Below are 24,657 nucleotides of genomic sequence, written 5' to 3' on the forward strand. Positions count from 1 at the left end.
CACACGAACGCCTACACACACACACACGAACGCCTACACACACACACACGAACGCATAGTCGCATACACACACACACGAACACCTACACGCACACGCACGTACACAACACTCACTCACACACATGCATACATACACTTACGCACCCACACACATGCGCCTACACAAACACACACGCTCGTGATTGCGAAAAACATAATTTGAATTCAAGATGCCAAAAATTCAAATTATTTTTTTTTGTTTATTTGGCGAAATATTTTGAATTGCAGTAAAAACCGCTTCACTCGCTAGAGTTTAAAGCAACTGTAAATCTAATTTAATGACTTGATGAAAAGTTCTAAATTCCAAAGAAACTTAAATAGTTTTTTTTTTTTTTTTTTTTTTTGAAAAGGTGTGTACGCATTTTATACAAAAAAAAAAAAAAAGATCATTTCAGATCAGAGGGGGAGGGGGCGTCAATTTTTTTTATTCAACGGACTTCCATTACATTTTTAGCACGGGCATCGCTGTACGGGTACTGCTAGTATATAATAATTGTGAAAATTGCAACACCAAGAAGGAATTATTCAAATGAACCGAAATTAACAGGAAATTGTATAGCAGGATAAAATATGCAAATGATTAGAATTACAGAGACGTCGAGCATGCGTGGACCGAGAAACACCCTCTGAACTGCTGCGTAGACTCTGTATTAAAGGTCTGTAAAAGTTTTTCGAAATCAGTGTATGATTATCTGACGATGGTAGATGTTTCTCTAGTACTCAATATGCCTCGTCCAAAGTGCAGAGTGTCATACGAACGAGTAAAGGAGTTCAAATGAGGTCGCATGATCGGCATGCGTGAGGATGAACTTACGTATAGAGAAATTAGTGCCCGCACGGTGCGTAATGCCTAAATTCTTATGCGTATTTGTGAAAGATGGACAGAGGACGATGAAATTAGCCGAAGAGCTCGCACCAGTCCCCGCATCCGAACGGTGCCACGGGATTATCGACACCTCTCCCGCCTAGCTGTGATGGATCGTATAACATCCTCTCGTACTCTGGAACAACGTTGGAGTATGGCTACAGGTGTTACACTTGCTGCATCTACGATTCGTCGACGTCTGCTGCGCCAGGACATGCATGCAAGAATTCCCTATAAAAGAATCCCTTCATCCTCAAAGATCGTTGCTTCCGGCTTAAATCCAACAAGCCCAGTGGCGTGCGGACTTGCAACAGGTTGTCTTCTCAGATGAGTCCAGATCTAATCTGCACTAAAACGATGGACGTGTACGCGTCAGGTGTTAGATTGGAACGTCACCTCCCAGATTGTGTAATCCGACGTCATCCTGGCATAACGCCAGGTGGCATGGTCTGGAGCGCTATTGAATACCAATGGCAGTCCCATCTACTCCGAATTGCGGATAACCTCAATAGTTACTTCAAGGACGCTGTGACGCCGAAGGTACTACTCTTTCTTCAGGGCATTCCTGTTGCAATATTTCAGTAGGACAATGCACATCCACATGTCGTTCGTAAGGTACAAGTGTTCGTCAAGGCACGACAGGTTATGCTACTTCCTTGGCCTGCTCGTTCTCCGGATATGACGCCCGTCGAGCATATCTCGGATTGCGTTGGTCAGAGCCTCGACCATGCGTCTCGTCCGGCGGTAGATACGGATGAACTTTTGCAGCAGATTGAAGCCATGTGGGATGCTATTCCCAATCGTGACATTCAGCACCTCTATGATTCGATGCCAAAACGTGTACAGGCTCTCATAGCTGTGCAGGGTAGCTACAATCGATATTAACTTATGCCTGTTATTTTCATTTCATTGATCTGTAATTTTGATCGTTTATTTGTAGCACTATAAGTAATATGTGCAGTAAATTTTATTCATTTCCTATGAGTTCTTCCTGTTGTTGAAATTTTCAAACATGAGCGTATATATATGAGGATGCTAACAAAACTCTTAATATGAAATTTTAATCAGCAAGTAGACCCTTTTCAAACACACACACACACACAAAAAAAAAAAAAAACGATTGTGCACAACACCTTTATGGATTTTGTGGGCAGAGGAGTGGATGAAGCACCTACAGCCTAGGACTTAAGAAAACCTCAGACCGACATTGTAACACCTCTTCATTATGTAAAATAAACTACGAGCCATTTTAAGCAAATCAAAATTTGAGAGGTATACGTATACGTTCATGAAAGACCGAAATTGCATAGTGTCGAGTTCCAGCGATGAGTTTGGTACGTGACTTCGTTCGAATGCGTACGTTTGCAAGAGCGTATTTTGAAGCGATTCTCAACCGATGGTCCGGAACCGGTCCGCAGAAAATTTGACCGTTCCTCAGATATATTTGCTTGTCCTCATTAAAAAAAAATTCCTTACTCCAAAAAGAAAAAGAAAAAAGACCAACTGGCTTCAGTTGGAGCCGCCGCTGCTATCCTCTCTTTTGTTGCGGTATATCTATACTAATATTATAAAGAGAGAGGGCGGATTTTTGTTATGTTTATATGTTCGAGGTAATCTCTGGAACCATTGCAGCTATTTGAAAAATTCTCTCACTATATGAAAGGTACATTCTCATTGAGCGACATGGGCTATAAATTATGCATATATTTATTTATACTATTTTTTTAAACCAATAGTTTGTCTTCGTTACCAGTTTATGTTTCGCATTGATCTATTGTTATATACGCAAACACAAGCACTAATTGTTTCGAACTTGCAATGACAAATTAGTTGAAGGTTCCTTTTGAACTGAACGCTAAGTAATCAGGGCCGGATTAGCCATAGATCAGAAGTAGCAAATGCTACGGGCCCCGCTCTTCTGGGGGCCCCACGCCATGAGAAAAATTCCTGAAAAAAAAAAAAAAAACTACTTTCCGTACTTAAACTCGTTTAAATTTCTCTCTAGCTTTCTCTTTTTATGTAGATTTAGTTTTTCTAAATGCTCAGGTAAATTAAAAATCTTATTTTTTTTTCGATAGATTGCTTTCCAGAAATTTCTCCCAATTAAAGTCATGAAAACGCAAATAGTTAATCTTTCTTAGTGGAAGCAGAAAAAGCTCCGTTGGGTCAGAAAAGTTTCAAAACTGACCTAAAAATTACAATTTTAGGCAAAGTTTGGAGAACGGAGAATTGGGTTTTCTCTGGATTTTTTTCTTTTTTCAAAATGAAGTGAATTTCAAGATATCTTAGGAAATTTAAGGGCGTTAGGGTCCTAAAACTTTCAGCTATCCCAGCCTTAAAAAAAAAAAAAAAAAAAAAAAAAAAATTTTGTTGTTTCATAACAATAGAGGAAAGGGGTAGGGGTTCTTTCCTGAAATTGTGCTCAATACTGAAGTCAATTTCAGGCTATCTTATCTTTAGGAGGAAAGGGTTTGAGGGATAGACCACAGCCTTCTATATATCAGGCCTACGCGCTGTATTGCGCAATCGATGTCACGTGACCTCAAGCAGGCGTTGAGCGGGAAAATCCCTTTAGTTCAAACAGTGCTGTGGACTTCAAGTAGCTGCTCGTTGCGGATGCAATATTGTATTTCATCTCACAACTTGAGTATCAAATAGCAAAGTAATATTTATTCCAAATGTGTGAATACGTTATCAACTGTCTTTATGGGGACTTGAAATGATGTTTTTTTTTGTTCTTTGTATTTGTCTGTGCTAAATCGTTACGTTTCGTCAAGTTTACATTATAAGCCGTTGGGATGCTTTGGTGGTGAAAACTTAACGTATCAAATGTTTAACATCTCCAAATATGTTTGAAGCTACTATTGTTGGATTAAAAAATGTTAAGAAGGTAAGTGTGGTTACCGATGGTTATTTTTAAGCAGAATTGATAATAAAAATAAATACAGTAAAGTCCCTCCTAACGGATACCCCTCCTATGTGGACAGTATTTAATTCCTCGATTCTAAGGTAAAATTAAAAGGTATTATTAAACCTCTGTCATGCGGACACCCCTCTATTGCGAACAAAATTTTTTGTCTTGTTAGTGTCCGTATTAGAGGAGTTTTACTGTACTTGTTAAATAATATTTTAAGGATTTTTTACTTGTAAGGGACGAATTTTTATGTATGTTTTTTCATGCTACATATTTTTATCACTTTCGATTTTAATGACGAAGCTTTTTTGCCCTCAATTTGTGTAATGATTATTTTTTGTAACTATTGTTTCAAGGAACTTTTTAACATGAATTGGCTGAAGAGTGCTGTTTAATATATACATTAGATCGCGGTTCATTAAAAAGAGCAACTGTTTTAACTTTTAAAGCAGCTTCTATTTCTGTAAGGTACTGTACTCTATTATTGGAAGGTACACATTTTTATTTATGTTTTTTTCATGTAATGCACTTTTATTAGTTTCGATTTTAATGACGAAGCTTTTTCCCTCACTTTGGTAAATAATTATTTTTTGTAACTAAAATTTTAAGGAGCTTTTTAATATGAATTCTCTGAAGTGTGCAGTTTAATAGATACATGAAATCATGACTTTTGAAAAACACCAACTTTTTCTTTTAAACCCAGCTTTTATTTGTATAAATGTATTTTAAAATGTTGTGGATTTTTTTTTTTTTTGAGGAATTCATAGCAAATGAAAATTAAAGCTTTTAACAACTATTAGTGAGCCATGCATTATAAATGTGGTACATGACCATTACAAGCTTAGCTCTCACACCATTTTCTTGATTTTGAGAAATATTATGCAAACGATTTATAACATAGTACTGTTGAATAACTTCTCCAAAAAAAAAAAAAAAACCTCACAGATAACTCATGATAAATCTAATTATATTTTTTACTCTGAAATATACATCAGTATTGTCCTTTTATACCAATTGTTTAGTTTGTTTCAATTGTTCAGACGTTTTGTAATTATTATTGGGTATTGGAGCGATTTTTCTCTCAAAAATGTATGCTGTTTCTTTTGTTTGTAACAGTTAGAAATATGGCTAAATATTGGTTTATTTTATTCCATCTTATTTTTTTTTCATTTGTCTGTATTTTTATTAAAGTAAAATCAATACTACTGTAAATCATTCGTGTGAAAAATGCAAAATATTTATTAGTTTATGAATAAGAAACATGCACTTCCCGTTTATCTTCCCCGTCTGTCTTAATCATTTTACAATTTACAGTAAGCAAAATTTATTTCGTACTTTCTTTTGCATTATGATTTGAAGTTGAAGTGTATTTTCTTTTTACCCATTAAAATTTTCATTTTTATTCATTATCTATATATTTATTGCGAATATAATATGTAATGTCATGTATGAATTTTAATTTAGTTTACTATTTAAGAACTATTTGTGTCGATATTAAAACTCGAACGATATAAATTTTTAATTTAGAGATGTATCGGAGTATTTCATGTAAAAATTAACTGTTTTTTTTAATGGATTATAAAAAAATCTAAATTTTTCTTCACGGTAGAGCTATTACGAGATGTAAACAAACCGCCTTCACGGGCGGCCATGTTGAATGAGCGCGCAGGCCTTGTGTTAAGATGGCTGTGGATAGACCCATGCTAAAGCTGAAAACAAAATTTCAAGCTATGTGGGAAGATTAGAGAAAGAGATGAAGGTCTGAACTCCCCCAGAAACAATTCTGACTTCAAGTTTCAAACCGTCAAATCAAGTTTCAAACCGTGGTTTTAGATTATCACTGGAGACGTTATGGGGGGGGGGGGGGGATACGGGTTTGCTTCGCAAAATGTTAGAAACTGAAATCTTCAAGACGCAGGCTATCTTTAGTTCTAACTTTACGTGAAGAGTGATGCTTTGGAGCCTTTCCCCCCGAATGTTGAGAAGCTAGGGAAGTAGGTGGGTATTCTCCTTTGGAATTTTTTTGAAATTTTGAAATCGAGATGGTTTAAGGGCTTTCTCCGGAATTTTTCGGAATTTAGGCTCTAAAAACTCAGTTTTAAGCAACTTTTGTTGATAGCAGGAGAAGGAGAATGCTGAAATTCTTAAAGCACAAATCCTAAAACCACATTTTAAGGCTTTTTTGGTGATCTTAGACAAGAGGGGGGGGGGGGGGAAGGGTTACCATCTAGAAATTGTTTAAAAGTGGCTTTCTTCTTAGAGCTTTCGGAATTGGAGTCCTGAAAAGGTAATTATATTAGTCATCCTTAAACTCTTTTTGGTTACTTAACTTCATGTCAATTTATCACCCTCAAAATTTTCCGCCCGTGACACGAGCCCGTAGATCCGGTACTGTAAACAACAATGAGCAAAATTAAGAGATCATGATTGAAAAAAAGAAAAAAGATTCTGAGACTTCACACTTATGCTGAGCGAAATAAGTGAATTGTTAAGAGAATATTACTTTTGATGAACTAATATAATTATGTGTAGAAGAAAGACTTTAAATATCGTTTTTAATTTTTTCCTCTGAGCGGGAGGGAACTAAAAAGCTGCCACCCATGCCCCGAACTTAACCCCTTTCTTTTGCATAACCAAAGATAGCCGAAAACTTTTTCATTCGAACTTGAAATTCAGAAAAATTCAGGAAGAAAATAGTTTAACATAATCGAAAACCCGCTAAAACTGCTTTCTGGGACTTCAGTTTCGAAAACTTTCCATGGGTGTAATCCCGAGCCCGATCCTATAACGTCGTCTAATAAGGTGGTCTACAAATGCGTATTTTGGACTAGAATTTTGAAAAATTTCCAATGGGAGTGTACCTCTCCCCTTCCAACATAGTTAACAATGGTCTAAAATGTACTTTTAAGACTTAAACTTCGAAAATTTTCCGGGTTGCCTCGGAGAGTGCCTGAACCCCATCTCATACCGAAACGTAATCCGCCATGGCCTACTATCTATCACGTTTTCACAATTTTCCATCCCCTTAAAATTTCTAGGGGATGGCTTTCGCAAACTCCGCCCCAAAATCACCAAAGAACGTAAAAAAAATCCCATTTCAGAGCATATAATTTCGAGACTTTTTGCTTAAAATTGTTTTTAGATTAATAACAGATAATAAATTCAAAAATTTTTCAATGAGATCTCCTTGAACACTACTCTTTCCTTTCTCTACAACAGCATTAAGGATAATCTGCAGTTTTTTTTTTAAAGACTTCAATTTAAAAAAAAATGCCTGGAGAGTCGCTGTGAACCCAAATTTTTTCCTTTGATCTTACCTAAGATAGGATGCAATCGCGTTCTTTGACTTCAGTTTCCCCAAATAATAGCCTTCGAATCTTCTCTTCCTAATATGATCAGGGGTCGTTGGAATTGAGTTTTTAAAGTTGAAATATCGAAAATTTTCCGGGGGTAAGCCCTCCGGACCCCCCCCCCCCCCCCTTTTTATCGTCCAAAAATTGCGTTTTTGGAATTAAAAGTTAAAAACGTGTAGTAACGGGAGGACGAGGGGCAATAAAAGATTATCATAACTATCGTAAAGCTCTAAAACTATATCCACATTTATGTATTCATGCATGTTATAATTACAACCCCCCGTCTCCATGAAGAAGTGCTATATTGTTTACTATATCATTCGAAAACGAAGGCCCCTTGGAAACATTAGCTACGGGCCCCGCGCTAGCTTAATCCGGCCCTGTAAGTAATAGAAACAAGGGGGGAAAATCACGATGTCGGCACAAGAGCCGCCAAAATCTTTACATATATTTGAGGCTGCAGATGATAAGGTATATAGCATTATAGTAGCCTTGGACATTGCGAACTATTTAGAACTGTAAAATGTTAATGCATCAAAATTTATTCAAATGAATTATAACTGGGATTCGCTTCGAGCAAATTAGTTTTTGAATTTAAGTAGTGCAGATAGACGATATTAATCCGTGTTTCTAAAAGTTATAATTTTGCATGCATTCCGGGCAACTCTTTGAGGTTTCTTTTATCTATACTAATATTATAAAAAGGGAGGATTTATTTTGTATGTTTATATGTTTCTGGTAATCTTCGGCACTACTGCACCTAATCAAAAAATTTCTTCTTTGTATGAAAGGCACAAACTTGCACAGTGACATCTATACTAATATTATAATGAGAGAGAGATTGGTTTTGTATGTTTATATATTCCGGGAAAGATTGATACATGATTGCAACCTACTGAATGAGTACGTTTCTAATCACGCAACCAAATTAGTAACCGATCAGCGACTCGCCTATGATACCCGAACACAAATTAATGTTTATCGGCATACCCGGTGAAACACAAAAAAGTTTAATAAATTTTACCAAAATCAACAAGCAGACTGAAGATGAATGTGCGTTTTTTTTTTTTTTTAACTAAATTGCAGCAATAGTGGTGGAAAAACTGACCACTCCAGATTTAAACTACTTTGAATGTCACCCTTCAGAAAGATTCCGTACGTTTCATAAGAAAAAAAATATGTCATTTGGAAAGCGTCTTCAAAAGGTCTTCCCCATAATGTATTACAGAAGTTCGATGAGCCACTGTTTGAATATAGAAACCGTGGATTCTAAAATAATTAAAAGATTAAGACAACATTGAGAGAGGTGTCATCTTCGCATTTGCCGGTGACCTCTTATCTAACTATTCTTGTGGTTCCCTTGATAAACGCCTGCAGATATACTTTAAGCCTATTTAAAGTCGTCTCCTTTTATGAACTCTGTATCTTAAAAACACTTCTAAGAGCCTATATTCATTCTATTTATATTAAAGGCGGTATTCCAATAATTTCGTTCCAAACTTTAATTTGTCTTACGTATGCATTGGAACTGGACCCCAAGTAAAATCAATATGGACAAATATGGTTTACCGTATTATTCTTACTGAACCAGCACCAAGTCGATCAGGAATATTACTCGAAATCCCATGGTGCTTGCGCATTTCCATTTCCAATAAAAATTTCTCATGCCATTACCATCATCAAAACTGAAGGTCAAACGTACAACGTTATATATGGAAAGATTTAATTGTTCACGGGGAAGTAAAGGTTGGTCTCTCTTGATTAGGAAGTGAAATGAATCAATTTCGTTCAAATCCTCATAAGAAAGAAACAAAAAATGTTGTATACCATGATATTACAAAACAAAAAAAAATCTGTGTAATATTTATTCAAGTCAAATAATTTTTCAACCCGAACAAGTTCGGGACGGGGATCATGGTTGTTACATATAAAAGTCCAAAATCTGGTAAATGTCGAGTCACTTTGATTTGTGAAAATCCATATATCAAAGACATCGGTGTAAGATCGAATATTTTCGGCGAATTTCAGGTAAAAGTCGACATTCTCCAATTTCGATCTTTCACGTTTTTTTTTTTTTTTTTTTTTTTTTCAAAATGTTACGCACTCAATATTACACGTACAGTCGAGTCCCGACTTACGCGATGATGCGTTCAAAGACTCCTCGCGTAAGTCGAAATTTCGCGTTATGGAAAAACATATGCTTTGAATATTTTTAGAAGCACACCAAATTTTTTTAGACACTTATAAACACCCCCAAACTGCTTTAAAACATTCCTCAACTATACACTACAGTTTCCTACACAAAGAAATGAACTTTTACTGTATTTAAAAAATAAAAACTGTTTAACATGAAATATAAGGTGCATAAAATGAATGATCAATGGGAGAAAAAGACATAAAATAAAACAACATAGCACGCACAGTATTAAGGGAAAAAAAATTCTGCACTATAATAGTGCTGTACAGTAAATACAGTAACAATACTTATGAGTTAAAAAATGAAGATAATGATTTGCGCTCTATGATAAGATCGTTATTCTTGTCAAATACATTTTTAAATACGGTTGCTTTTAAAACGTTTCAATTTGTGGTCACAGCCACTCCTCCTGATCTATTCAATCCACAATACAAGAGCAGCTTCCATTTTAATATTTACTTTGCCAGACTGCTGTGCAAGCTTCAGTGTTGAAACTAAGTTCTGAAATTTTAAGAATATCTTTTGGTTTTGACTTTTAATTGTAATTTTGGAAGATTCACTCATACTTATTGCCGCGCTACCCCTACCGTCGACTTTTTTTTTTTTTTTTTTGTTTAATTTGTAGTTGTAGCATATCGAGAATCTTAGCCCTTTTTTTTTTGTTTTTTTTTTTTTTTTTTTTGTTTATCAGAAACTTTTTTTTCTTCCCATATTCACTAACTTTAGATGAAGGTACCACTAAGGTACCATTATATTTCAACATTTAGACTAATTTGGTGTTCGAACTTTCGCTGTCACGCTGTCAGTGATGCTCAAAGGGATATGTAATAACATTCACAAAATCAATATTTAGTAGCCAATAACGAAGCCGAAGCTTCCTTTCACAAAAAATTCGTGTTGTGGACTAAAAATTCGCGTTGACTCTAAAATTCGGTACTTGTGAAAAATTCGCGTTATAGCCATTTCGCGTAAGTCGAATCGCGTTGTAGCGGGAGTCGACTGTATTAACTTTTTGCCAAAAAAAAAAAAAAAAAGTTAATATACTCACTTTCGCCAAGTCCTCCATCGCCACCTTCTGATATTTTTTCTCGTATCACACGGCAGGCATCGTAAACTATCGTGGACGGCTCGAACTGCATCGTTTTGACGACATTTTTCTCTACCACACTCACCTTGAGTGAGAGGGACATCTTGAGTTCGTGGATGTGTCACCTACAAAGAGAGAAAGAGCAATAAGATACCAAATACGCATTTTAAAATAACAAAACGTCAATTTGTTTTTGATGAAGCAAACTTTTTTTGTGGAAGCAACAAAATAATAAACCCACACTATTCCTAACATGCGACTGCTGCAAACATCAAAAAAGCTGGAACGTTTTTTGCGGAATTCTGCAAATCTGAAGATTGAAAATTGCGGAATTCCGCTAATTATTAGTGGAAAGTGCTTTTAATTTTTCATCTCTTACGAAACATATGTTAATGTCAATTTTTAGTATGGGTGCACTGATTAATCGGCAGTAATCGATAACCGGCCCCATTGCCAATAATTTATAGTGGCAAGGCCGTGAATTAAAAATAAATAAATAAAATATATTTAAAAAAAAGAAGATTGAGAATTTGTTGGATTAAAAACCATTACTATTATTATCATCAGCAATCAGCCGATTATCGTGTCGATTCATCGGTACTCAGCCAATTTATTTATGAGTGCATCCCTAGTTTTAGCACCGGCTTATTTATTAGGAACAACTTCTTTTAGGTATATTTTTGGAACTGGTTGTTAAACGGATTTACTAGCATTTTATGAAATACTAGTGGTACCCGCACGGCTTTGCCCGTAGTTGAAAATTAAAAGGTCATGCGGTTCGCCAGTATATTTACATATAATGGATGACGAATTTCTCGTCAATTGGCTATGTTCATTCGCTCTCCCATTTAACGTCATGATAATTTTGTAATTTACTCGTCCATCTTATGATAATTTTGCTCCGGGAAATGTTCTTAAAATTGAAATAGAAAAAGAACAAAATCGAATTTTCGAAAAATCGCTTCGAGGTGCACACCCCCATACTACAAACTAACTTTGTGCCAAATTTCATGAAAATCGGCCGAACGGCCTAGGCGCTATGCGCGTCACAGAGATACAGACATCCAGACAGAGAGACTTTGAGCTTTATTATTAGTAAAGATGTAGAGCATCTGTACTTTCTAACTAGGAAATGCATTCTATTTTCAATGAAAATAAAAAGGAAATTTTATTTTCAGAAATAATATTCATCATTTAAAAAAAAGAGGGGGAGGGGGGAGCAGGTTTTCTCCGTTATGCGTACCTACTACATATCAAGAAGTAATGGACGGAATCAAACAAAATTTTATCCGTATGTTGATCCTGAAGGGTAGAGGTGCTGATTCAATTTCAAGGCTAATAGCTCAAAAGCAGTTTGTGTCATCGAACATTTTTCTTTACTTGTGACTGCTATGTCTCAAGAAGTAATGAATGGAATGAAACAAAAATTGAATGGCGGGAAAAACGTTGTATGTTGGTTTTAAACTTTTTTTTTTTTTTCAGTACAAAAATGACGAATCTAGTCCAGAGAATGAACCAGATGTGTTTTCAGTTCGTTTACACGGTCAACGAATGCGCTAGTTTGGATTGGTCTTGTAAATAAAGTGTTCAGAATTTGTGGGAAAATGTTGTATGTTGCAAACCAGCTTTGGAGTCCTTGCAATAGGAAATGAGTAGGTAATTGAATGGAAAAACGTATGGTTGCTCCCTGTTTAGTATATTGCACTAAGCAGATTTGTTTTTTGGCTGTAGTGAAAAGTTATTGTTTTCGACACAAAACGCTTTTCCGCCACCCATTCAATTGATCGATTGTTGCGAGTGCCATATCTCAAGAAGTAAGGCTACGTTTCAGATGAAATTTGGAATAAGTGTGAACCTGCACGGAAGTAGGCGCTGATTCACAATAGTATTTGCGTTACCCCTTAGGGCTGCGTCAATGAAAAAACACTATAACTAGGTTTATTTGATCATCTAGACATAGATTTTTCAAAAAAAAAAAAAAACTCTTATGATTTTTTTTGTTGGGGATGGAGTCCACGTTTGTTTAAGCTCCCCAGATAGGGCAGGAAAAAAACGAGTTTTGCATGTAAAACGGAGATTGAATTTTTTAGAACAATATGATTGAGTACCTCCGGGAAAATGAAGAAAAATGATTCACTCTTTCAGCGCTAATTAAAAATTTTAAAATTGGGGGGGGGGGGGAGGGAATCATGTTTTTGAGTTCAACAAGAAAAATTGAGAATTTCATGATTTGAACAAGAAATTGCACCAACGGAAAAATATATTTTTGTCGTTTTGCAATTTAATGTTGTTCATTGAAATTAAAAGGAAAGGAAATGATTTTAATTCAAAAAATTTGGAAAAAGAAAAAGAAAAAAAAAAAAGAAAAAAGGAAAAAAAAAATTGAATTAGTGGTTTCACAGCGCAATCACCGCCGCTGACAAAGTTAATCGCTCGGGGGAAGGGGGCTGGTTTTTACCAACGTTTACTAGACTAAAAATAGTTTAATAACAATGTAAAGATAATTCGTATTAAAATGTCGTCTGCTCAAGAAAGCCTTTCACGCAATTTAATTGTTCACAAATTCGGGAAATTCTCAATGATTTAAAATTTTTATCTGTTGTCATCTTCTATTTGTAAACAAATAAAATGTTTGTAATCAAAATTAGCATGGCTTTTGAAATGGTTTTCAATTTTATTCTTTGATTCTGATTTTGCGGGGACATTTCGATAATTGGGAAATTGCCGCAGTCGTAAAACTCTTCGGTGCGAAATTTTATTTTGGTAATAGTTTTATGGTAACCCTGTGCAAATAGATACATTGTCCTACTCTTTGTTTACGCATGCAAAGGAAAGACATTCCTCGCTCAGATATTGATGCCAAAAAGTTCACGCTAATGAATTAAGATCGACAATTTTCGAATTTTTGAAATCGTACCGCTTTAGTGAAGTAGCGAGTATATGAACGGTTATACGTAACATCTAAGAATTCATAAAGCTGAAAAAGAAGAAAGTTCCGTGATGGCCACAACATACTAGTTTTTCTTTGCAAAAGAGTAAAACAGCTTGGTTATGGTTATTAAATTTGAAAGGCGGGGGGCGGGCGTTTTTTAATCTTGAATTCACCCACATTTAACATCTTAAAAATATGTAGAAGTTATTCTAGCTAAGCGTTGTATACCTTAAAATGTCATCAATTTTCGAAACCAAATTCCTGGGGAAAATCAATAAATGTATCAAAATTTTTCAGAAACTAACAAAACAAAAAAAACACGAATCGACATTAGCGGCATAAAAAATCAAACCTTCAAGTACACGATCCAATTTAAGATACGACGAAACTTTTACAGGTAACAATAGTTTCCCAAAGAAACATAAGCCATACGAGCAGAATATGATGTGGAGGTAGTTTTGGTGTTAGTTATAACCATTCATTGCTTGTTATTGTCCGAAACAGTCATAGCATACGTTGTTGTCCTGTTTCGAGCACTTTGCCTTTACGTCGAGATCGGCGTCTGCCTGCCCTGTTGACTTTAGTCAAGGTGTACCAAATACATCATGGTCCACCAAGGCGGTAATTTAGAACGATGGAAGGTTGGGACGTTGTAATTAAAGTTTGTACAACTGACTGAGATCCTGCACAGGAAGTTCGTGATGAAGATTCCGACATGGGCGCCCATATACAAAATTTTGAGGGGTGTGGGGGAGGGTTCAGATAATTTTCCCTATGGTTTATCAGAATATTTTTCCCATAGAAACAGATTTTAGCACAGATTAGAGTTATTAAAATTCGATATTTTTAATAACTTATTCATTAACGTCTGGAGAAGAAAAGTTTTTACATTTTTGCAAAGAAAAAAGTAAGCAAGGAGAGCAAGGAAGTTCTAATTTCTAAGGGGGCTGAGCCCTCACTTGCTTCTCTATATGGGGGCCCATGGATTCTGTCACTTTCTCTGTCGCATTAGGCGCATTTCTCTACGAAATTATGAGCAAAAATGAAAAGAGAGCTAAAAATTTCAAGTTCAAGTCACAGAAAATGTTGAAGAGTTTTCAGGATTTTTACATTGAAACGATTTAACATGAATAATATGTTTCAAAATCTTCATTGCCATTGATGTATGGGAACGCTTCTAAAATTTACATTAAAAAAAAAAAGTTCCGTCTAATGGCTCTGATCCTATTTGAAAATTCTTTTCAATTAGATGCGTTGATGGATTTCGCTGAACGGAGAATTTTAAAAAAGTCACGGTGAGCAATGGTATGTCCACAGCTGAAAATTAATATGCTACTTTTATTTATTTTCGGAAAAAATACCGATTTTCCACGCACTTAAAAAAACAATCTCGACACCACATTTACGTTCCGAAAGCGATTGGCCGAAACGTAAGACTAGGCACACAACAGAGTCGAACATTGTCCCAAAAAGGGGGAAGTAAGATTACTGATCAAACACAAATGCAACACTACCGGTGACAAGCACTGGGAATGGGATATGGAGACACACAAAAAGGGCATTAGCGCTAACCAAACTTGTCTTTAGAACAGAACCGGAAGAAATTCCAAATTTCTGGAAACCTAAGCTAGACGTATACTTACGACGCGGAGGCGCCGGATGACACTGACCTCCCCCTTCCCCCCATCACTTAAATATCGCGGAAACCTCATCTTGAAGATCTCGATCACATTCAAACCTCTCCTGTTAGCCAATCTATTTGGGCGTGTTTGGTTGCCATGGGTTACTGGTGCGCTCACATACACACACATACATACATACATACACGGGGAGAACGGAAAACATGGACTGCACCATTACCACAAAAGAGCGGGCTTCTGGGGTTTTATGTATATTACTAGCTTCCTCTACAGCAATAAAAAAACATTAATATACATTGACATCAATATAGCTGCAGCATAAGGAAATTATCGTCTTTCGGCAAACGGCAGTCAACAGTTAAAAAAGCAAGCTACTTCCCCTTTACAGATGAAGAAAAAATTTTTATGCGCAGCACTTTATTTTGTACGAATGCTCCGTAAAAGAATATTTGTAATTTTTGGGTTTGAACATTACCACTGCTAGAGCAAACAAGATAAGATACAGAAACAGATTGATAGAAAAGAGAGAGAGAGAGAGAAAGAGATCGAGAGAAAGACCATAATAATTACTGAAAAGTTAAAAACTTAACAAAAACAACTCATAGTTATGCATTCCCATGTTCTCTTCAAAAGTAAAGATAAACAGCTGAACAGTAAAAGAGTTTGATAAATAACCGAAAATGGGCCTCTAGTTAGTTTGGTCGCTGGACCCCACCCCCTCCCCATCCCATAAAACACGTCAATTTTATACTCCTGCAATTCCGAGCCGGGTCTCTAGTTTCCAACTAGGCTGACGAGCCTTGTCTTTCCAAATACAGTGAAGCACCGTTTATACGTTTTTGAAGGGATTGCGTCAAAAAACGGACAAACAGCAGCGCCCATATAGGGGGGAAGATAAGTGGGGGCTCAAGCCCCCCCCCCCCTTTTGAAACTAGAACTTCCTTGCTTTTAGTACTTTTTTCTTTGCAAAAATGTAAAAACATTTCTTCTCCAGCAATTAATGAATAAGTTATTAAAAATGTCAAATTTTAGTAACTCCAAACTGTACTGAAATCGGTTTCTATGAGGAAAATATCCTGCTAAACCACGAAGAAAATATCTGAGCCCCCCCCCCTTAAAATTTTGCATATGGGCCCTTGCGTACAAATGAAAAAAAAAAAAAAACGTATATAGGTGTACGTTGATCTGTATTGAACTCTGCAGTAACCAATTTCAAAAACGTACAAAAAAGAAACATATAAACGGTGCTTCACTATGTGTATGCAGAGGTCGAAATTAGCATCAGCTACTTAGGTGCCATTGGCAACCAATATTTTTTTCTTAGGTGCCGTTATGCTTTACTTGGTTGCAATTTGCAAATGCGTTCAATAACATGCTGAAATTTATACTAAACCATAATATGCATGAAAACAAGCTGATATATATGTACAATGCATTAAAATAATGCATTTTGGAATCACCTGCTAAGTTTATACAAGTTTCATAATTACTATTAACTTAATTTAGTGACATAAAACCAAAAAAAAAAAAAAAAACAAATTCTAGATTTTAAAAGTATTAAAAATATTGACAAGATCCAAATAGATTGCAATCTCGAACACGATACGCAATTTTCCACTAAGTACAAGTTTAGTGTTGGAATGATTTCGAAAATAAATTTATTCATTAAAAAGAAAAACAAACGCAGAAAATAAGTTAATCTGAAGTGGCATGCGACTAATTGTCAAAAAATATTAATATATTTACAAGATGCAAAAGGATTGAAAGGTCAAAAGCGAGAATACACTTCCCGCAAAGCACGTGCTCATTGTCCGCATGTTTTGAAAAAAATAATATATTATAAATTAAAATAAAAAAGAAAATAAGGTAACCTAAAGGTAGCATATGTAAAAATAACTTCTAGATTTTAAAAGTATTAAAACATTGACAAGATGCAAAAGGATTGCAATCTCGAACACGATACGCAATTTTCCACTAAGTAAAAACAGTTTAGTGTTGGAATGATTTTGAAATTTTTTTATTCATTTAAAAGAAAATCAAACGCAGAAAATAAGTTAATCTGAGTGTCATGCGACTAATTGTCAAAATATTAATATATTTACTTACAAGATGCAAAAGGATTGAAAGGTCCAAAACGAGAATAAATTTCTCACAAAGCACGTGCTCATTGTCCGCATGTTTTGAAAAAATAATATATTATAAATTAAAATAAAAAAGAAAATAAGCTAACCTAAAGGTAGCATATGTAAAAATAACTTCTAGATTTTAAAAGTATTAAAACATTGACAAGATGCAAAAGGATTGCAATCTCGAACACGATACGCAATTTTCCTCAAAGTAAAAGTTTAGTGTTGGAATGATTTCGAAAATAAATTTATTCATCAAAAAGAAAAACAAACGCAGAAAACAAGTTAATCTGAAGTGGCATGTGTCCAATTGCCAAATAATATTAATATATTTACAAGATTCAAAAGGATTGAAAGGTCAAAAGCGAAAATAAACTTCCGGCAAAGCACGTGTTCATTGTCCGCATGTATTGAAAAAATAATATGTTATAAATTAAAATAAAAAAGAAAAAAAGCTAACCTAATCGTAGCATATGTAAAAATAACTTCTATATTTTAAAAGTATTATAATATCGGCAAGATGCAAAAGGATTGCAATATCAAACACCGGAACTATTATTCCGAGAAGAACGTGTTCAGTATTGAAAATTGCATTTATGATGTGTTTTGAAACACAATTAAGCGCAATTTAATAAATATCTTTAAAAATAATAATAAAAGTAATAAAAACGAATGAACCGCCTGCACTAATCACCAAGAAAACTACTTATTGTTTCGAATCTTGCAGTAGGACAACCATCGATGAATCCAGTATCTTCTTTTTTTCCAAAATCTTTACAGACTTCACATACCATCAGGTCTTCACCCTTTCTTTCCAACCACGGAAACTGCTTTTGCCACTTGATGAAAGTTGCAGCGTTGACACTTTTCCGTGTACATTTATAAGTCGTATCTACTTCGTCATTATTTGTTTCTATTTCGACTTCATCGGCAATCCTTGGCCGTTTATTTCCGCTAGTATTTAGTGGCGTAAAATATGACTTTAAGTTACGTTTACTCATATTTTCAACAAATAAAAAATGATGGTAGCGATGATTAAAAAAAAAAGAAAGAAAAAAAGATGAGCGAAATCCTGTGGGAAAAAAAGGAATCCTCGTGCTCGCCGTGCGTTCATGTTACGACGGGGGGTCGAACTTGAAACATGAAAAAGATCAGACTATCTGCTCAAACAACCCTCAGATGAGTCCGGTTTTGGAGGGGTGGGGCGATCGGGGGTAAACAACACTAAGGGAACAAAGGGGAGAAAAGATTACTCCAGAAAGAGGAGGAATGGAGGGGTGTGCTTGCAATGACACTGGCTTCTACAGTTCGCGGGCGAAGGTGGGGGGGGGGGGGGGGATTGTTCAAGCTTTTCCGACTGAAAGCGATACTTCCAGGAAATTTTCCGCGATCGCAACGCACGCAGATGTTTTTGGAGACAAATCTTCGGAAAGTGAAAGCTTAGTAGGGGGGAAAGCTAGGCGTCACAGTGACGACTACGTTTCAAATCGCGGTCGTCAAAATGAAATTTACAGTTGCAAAATACGACTAACGACCGCTAATTTCGAGCACTGTGTGTATGTGTGTGTCTTCCCAAAGATCCGACAAAGGGAAATATTATGACATAACCTTTGCTCTCTTTATAAGAGAAGGTCATAGAAACAAAAAGTTACATCTAGAAACAGAAAGCAATAGACCAGACTAGAGAACTTTAAAAATGAGCAGTTCATTTGATGTTTTTTTCTAGCAAAATACCCACCGTTGTTCCTATCGAGAAGGCTTTTAGCTCATTCCTTCCAAAGCCGCTTGGAATTAATGGAATGAAATTAAATTTTAAAAGTATGATACTGACATGCTACCCCCCCCCCCCTCCCCTTCTTTATTTGTCACATTCACCATTCGTGTACAAATTCCCCACGTTCAGTTTGCATTCTTACATGGCTATTACGAATGTACTATAAATAATTCAGCATCAAAAACCTGGAATTTTATCTATATATACTAGCTGCGTCGCCCGGCTTTGCACGGTTCACCTCGAAAATAAAAGTTATGTCAAGTGACGCGAGTTTAACACTCAGGCTTGAACCAAAAAAAAAAAAAAAAAGTCAGTGAAATTTTGCGGCAGATTGCGGAAAAAACCCCAAAAAGTAAACATTTTAAATCCCCTGATTACAGGAAAAGCCTCAAAACAAAAACAAGGATTTTACCTGTTAATATTCGAGAAAAAAAATGGCAACAGATCTTTCATTTCAATGATTTTCTTCACCGCTATACATTTTAATGAAAGCATTGTTGCGGAAAGTTGAGATGAAGCAATGAATAATAATTTGAATGGAGGAAAGCCTTCGAAAATTAGGGATTTTATGTCGAAATCTAAGTGTCATGATTAATAGTTTTTAACTGATATCTCCGTTAATTATTATCGGAGGATTATGTTAAATAGCCAAACATGAAGGCGGGAAGAATACGAATTTATCGATACCTGGTTCGATCGTCAGTTCACTGTCGTTCGGGAGAAGAAGCTTGGACATACATACAGTGACTCCCAAAAGTCTTCGTACACCTGCGACTTTCAACGAAATAGGCCCCAATCAATTGGTTAGAATTGATGTTTCGAAATAGGTATTTTATTATAAGATCTATGATCAATTTTTAACAAAACAACATGAAAAGTTTTTAAAAAATATTAAAACTTAATTTTTTAAAAATCAAAAACCAAAAAGTGTCGGAAATTTTATCTCACAAAAGTCTTCGTACACTTTCTAAAATGTCTATATATTATTGAATAATCTAACTTTTGATTAAGTTATTAATTAGTAGAATATCATACAATATTCATAACACCTTTTAAACGTCTGGGAAAAGATTTCATTCTTTTTCTTTCTTTTTTTGCGTAATTTCTGAGTAAGTGTTCTACCACACTTCGAGTCTTACTGTTTCTAGCTCTATTTTCGTTTTAAAGCCCTATTTTTGTAATCTAGCCTCCAGATAACTTTAAATACGTTACATTAAGTTAAAACCTGGAGATTTAGGGGGTATTTTCGAAACTTTAGGACAATTTTCGTGGCACTAGACGCGAATGTTGAAAACCGTGTGCTTCTTATCGTTATCTTGATAAAAAACAAAGATGTTTCCAATAACCAAATTTTTGGCTAAGAGTTCAAAATTGGTTTTTAAAATATTTAAAGGAATAGCATGATTCATTATTTCATCAAAAAATTACAAACTACCAAATCCTGATGCTGATATGCACCCTCACACTAGAGCACCTCCACCGTCCTGATTAACTGATCCAAATAAGTTCTTAAGATTAAGTGCCTAATTTTTTCTTCTACTTGCAGTTATACAACAATTTAACCAAAAATGTTAAATTAATTTTTATCTGTAAGTAAGACGTGATTCTAAAACGTTTTTAACTTATTTATAATTGATTTTGCGACGAAAAGCGTAAGCTTTCTGTTTTTCGCACGACCAAGAAAATTTCTGCGGGAAGAGGTCCCATTTAATCCAGCTAATCAGAGAACTTGGCGAACAATTTTAGGTGAAACTTAAATGTAATATGTTTCATTTATCTCTGCAGAAACGTTTACAGCACTCAAATGTGTATTTTTCATAATTTTTTTAACTTTAAATCTCTGATCACGTTTTGTCAACTTTGCCGGTTGACCTTTTCTTACCTTGTTTTCGGTCCGATTCCTTTCTTTAAAGCATTTTATCAAGCACTTTACTATACAAACAAATAAATTAACTAAGTTAGAGACATTTCAAACCAATTTACCACTACTGTGGGGAAAAAAATTCAAATTTTGAATGGTTTTTTCTGTTTTTTTACGAATACCAGCCATTTTACACTAATAAGCACAATATTAAGGAATAAATAAAACAAAAAATTTAAGCCAAATGACTTAAAAGGGTCAACACAATACAAAAATATTAATAAAACGGCCATATGATAATTTTAATCATGAATTTATTCGAAAATATTTGAGTGTACGATGACTTTTGTGGCGTGTTATTTCTCTGTATCTTCGTTTTCTGACCCATTTCAAAAAGAAGATCCGTCAATATTTTGAAAAAAACCAATAGGTTGTATTAAGAATGATATAGGAATGATGTGAAAAAATATTGGACTTCATATTCGAAATTCAGTTTCGAGTTATTTTGGTTTTTACTAAAAAATTTCAAAGTGTACGAACACTTTTGGGAGCCACTGTAGATACGCTCAGTTTTCAATTATATAAGAGATAAATAGTCGGGGATCCCCGACTGGGCCAACCGCCGAGTGGGCCACTTCAAGCAATTTTGTTATTGAACTTTTTGCATTCAAGTTCCCACTTAACATTTTTAAAAGCGTTATAACTTTTTTAAAAAAAACTTTATTTCGTTTATTCAATGTGAAAAAAGCATTTTTTAAACAGTTTTTTTTTTTTTTTTTTTTTTTTTTTTTTTATCCCAAGTAAGGACCAAAGTAAATAGCTGAAGTCCCACACGTACGTAGGCTTTCCTCTCTTACCAACTTCCTCTCGAATTTTTAGAGCCCTGGGGGCCATGGCTCCCACATTGTGGAAACGGAGAGGGGGCCAGAGAAATTGGAGTCGGGACGCGGAATGTAAAAGGGCCCCGGGATGAAAAAGAAGCATTAAAAACTTATATTTGTACGTCTAGTAACAAAAATTGAAGGGGCCTGCACCATCCCCGACCCTGCTTTAAATGCGCGAGCCATGCTTTGGGGTGTTTATACATGATCCGGGGAGTGCAGACGGGGACACCTGTTGGCCCGGTTCCGAGCATGAAGAGGGCCCCAGATTTTTTAAAACGAGGAATGAAAATGTAGGGACGGAGGAGTAAACAAGATGAAGGGGGGGGCCCGTAAGAGTCATTTGTGACGGGCACCTAACTTTCTGTGCACGTCCCTGTACATGAGAATCCTTTGAATATCAAAAAACTGCCTGAAATGAGCAGAGTTTCTCCCCCCGTTTTCAAGCGATTTTCATCAAACAGCAAACTTGGTACATAAAAAAAAGGGAAATGAACTGAAACCAGAGGTGCCAATCCCAGTTCAATGGCACAAGTTCTCCCTTTCACCAGAAAATTTTCTCAACACTCTTTCTCCCCCTTTTTTAAATTTTTTAGCTCCCTTTTTATTTTATTAATTTTTTAAAAAAAATTTTTTAATTTAATTTATTTTAAAAAAAATATTTTTATTTATTTATTTATTTTTAATCACAGTGAAGCACCGTTTATACGTTTTTAAAGGGACTGTATGAAAAAAGCGTACAAACGAAAAAACGTATAATAGGTATAGGTTAATGTGTATTAGACATTGCAGGGACCAATTTTAAAAACGTATAACTGATAAAAACGCATAAAAGAGAAAGGTATAAACGGTGTTTCACTGTATTATTATTTTACTTGAAAGGTTTTGTGCTACGCCAATGACACACACACTAAATAAATAAATGAAATAAAACAAACAGAATAAAATATAATAAAATAATTAAATTAAAAATAAATCAATAAATTTAGATTTAAAAAATAAAAAAAATCCCCCCCCCCCCTTCCTTTTTGATGGCGCAACTTGCGTCATAATCCTCCCACCCGGGGGGCACCCCTGACTGAAAACCCAAATGGTAATGGGTCAAAACTTCGCCGGACAATAATACTTCGCGGCCAAAACTTCGCACGGCCAAAACTTTGTCTTGGCAAAACTTCGCGCATTCAAAATTTCGTGCGTACAAAACTTAACACAAACAAAACTTCGTGCGTTTATTGCTTTTCGCATTTAAAATGAAAATTAAATTATTTCATTTTTAATGTGAGAAAATCTTTAAATTACATTTGCAATCGACGCTCGTTATAACGACCACACATTATAAAGACCATTCCATTATAACAACTAGTGGTACAAGTCCCAATTTTATCCCTATATAATCTCTATTAATTTGCTTTCGGTATAACGGCCGTTCTGTATTGCTTAATCCTATATAACGACCGAATTCAGCGGAAACTATTTCCGGTATTTTTTTCTAGTAGAAAATTTTTGAAACCTGAAATGACCTAAAATGATGAAAAAATTTTAAATCATTCAATTTCTCGCTCGAATGGAGAGGCGAGCTAATTATAAGTAACACCACCGGAAAGTAAGTTGGGAGGGGAAGGGGAGGATCGCTTCTGAATTTTACTGACAAATTTTAAAAAACTAGTTTAGGAATAAATCATGAAAAAAAAATTAAAAAGTACAAAATTTTTATCAAAAATTTTTCAGTTAGTTAGCTATAGAGCATTAAATTATTATTATAAAATCAATTAATCGTTTTTGGAAAAGTGATCAATTAATCTTAATTTAATCTTCAAATTTATATCTATGTATTACTTTATTAACTTGCTGTACTTATATTCATTTAGGATTTACACAATTAACTTGCAATCAAGTTATTCATTATGAAAAAATAGTTTATGTAGTGTGTGCCCAATGCATTGATGGAAACCCATTGAACAATACCCCCCCCCCCCCCAAAAAAAAAGACATTTTTACTTGTTTGCTAGGTTTATATGATATTTTTATGGAAGTTCATTGTTATATGAATGCGCGAAGTTCTACCCACCACTAAGTTCTGGATAGGCGAAGTTTTAGACACACGAAGTTATTTATCGGCAAAGTTTTTAACACGCGAAGCAATGAATCGCCGAAATTTTGTCCACGCGAAGTTTTGACCGCACGAAGTAATGGATCGACGAAGTTTTTTCCGGCGAAATTTTGGCCCGCGAAGTTTTAACCCCGAACCACCCAAAATTAGTGACCCCAGCTGAAGAAGTGTTGAAATGCTGCAAACTCTCAAGAGTAATTAACTTTTAAGTAAAGAGATAATTAACGTTTTCTGAATGGAAACATAATCATGAAGCCAGCACCCCCCAAAGGAGAGCTAAGAATTTGAATAAATTTATGAAATTGCATACTTTACATATTTTCCCGGAGATCAAGTGCTTTATACTGCCGCGGGCAGGTTAACGGCAGTGTCTGCAGAAATGAGTTTTTGAGGCAGTTGAAGAAAAGCATGTTGGATTCACTACTACTAATAATCGGAAAATGCTGGAGTTAAACGTTTCTCTTTTTTTTTTCAGCGGAAACAAATACGCAAGCTTGTACAATAAAATTAACGTACAATAGATGGAAAAAAAATCAAAATTTGCTGTGACCGCTCTTTACTTGCCCTCGACAAATATAGGTTATAGTTGGCTAAATGATGGTTTTGCCCTACCCATGTTACAAAATCGTCATTTGTAAAGATTCACAAAAAATCAATAGTGAAATAACCGCATCACTAAAACTTCTAAAAACCGAGAATATTGAATGACAAATGTATTGGGAAGTATGTTGACTAGTTTTTATCCTAGTAATATCTCTAAATGTTTCTAGTTTCACTTCGAAATTTTTAGATACGGTTTTGCCCAACTTTCCCCGAGCTGAAAATAAAGCAGCGTGCTATAATTTAACTTATTTTCCACCAAAACATTCACTTCATAA

At 35.2% G+C, this 24,657-nt stretch overlaps 1 protein-coding gene across 3 annotated transcripts in view; it reads right to left on the reverse strand.

The window, feature by feature from the left end:
- Window positions 1-24,657, reverse strand: part of LOC129235307 (talin-2-like) — a 249,247-nt gene that overhangs the window by 124,295 nt on the left and 100,295 nt on the right. For all 3 annotated transcript variants that reach the window (XM_054869037.1, XM_054869038.1, XM_054869039.1), the window contains exon 2: window positions 10,417-10,580. In XM_054869037.1, coding sequence (XP_054725012.1) covers window positions 10,417-10,558 — 142 coding nt within the window. In that variant the 5' untranslated portion in view covers window positions 10,559-10,580. The remainder of the gene's footprint in view (window positions 1-10,416; window positions 10,581-24,657) is intronic.

This window comes from Uloborus diversus, chromosome 2 (genome assembly GCF_026930045.1).
Source record: "Uloborus diversus isolate 005 chromosome 2, Udiv.v.3.1, whole genome shotgun sequence".
Lineage (NCBI taxonomy): Eukaryota > Metazoa > Arthropoda > Arachnida > Araneae > Uloboridae > Uloborus > Uloborus diversus.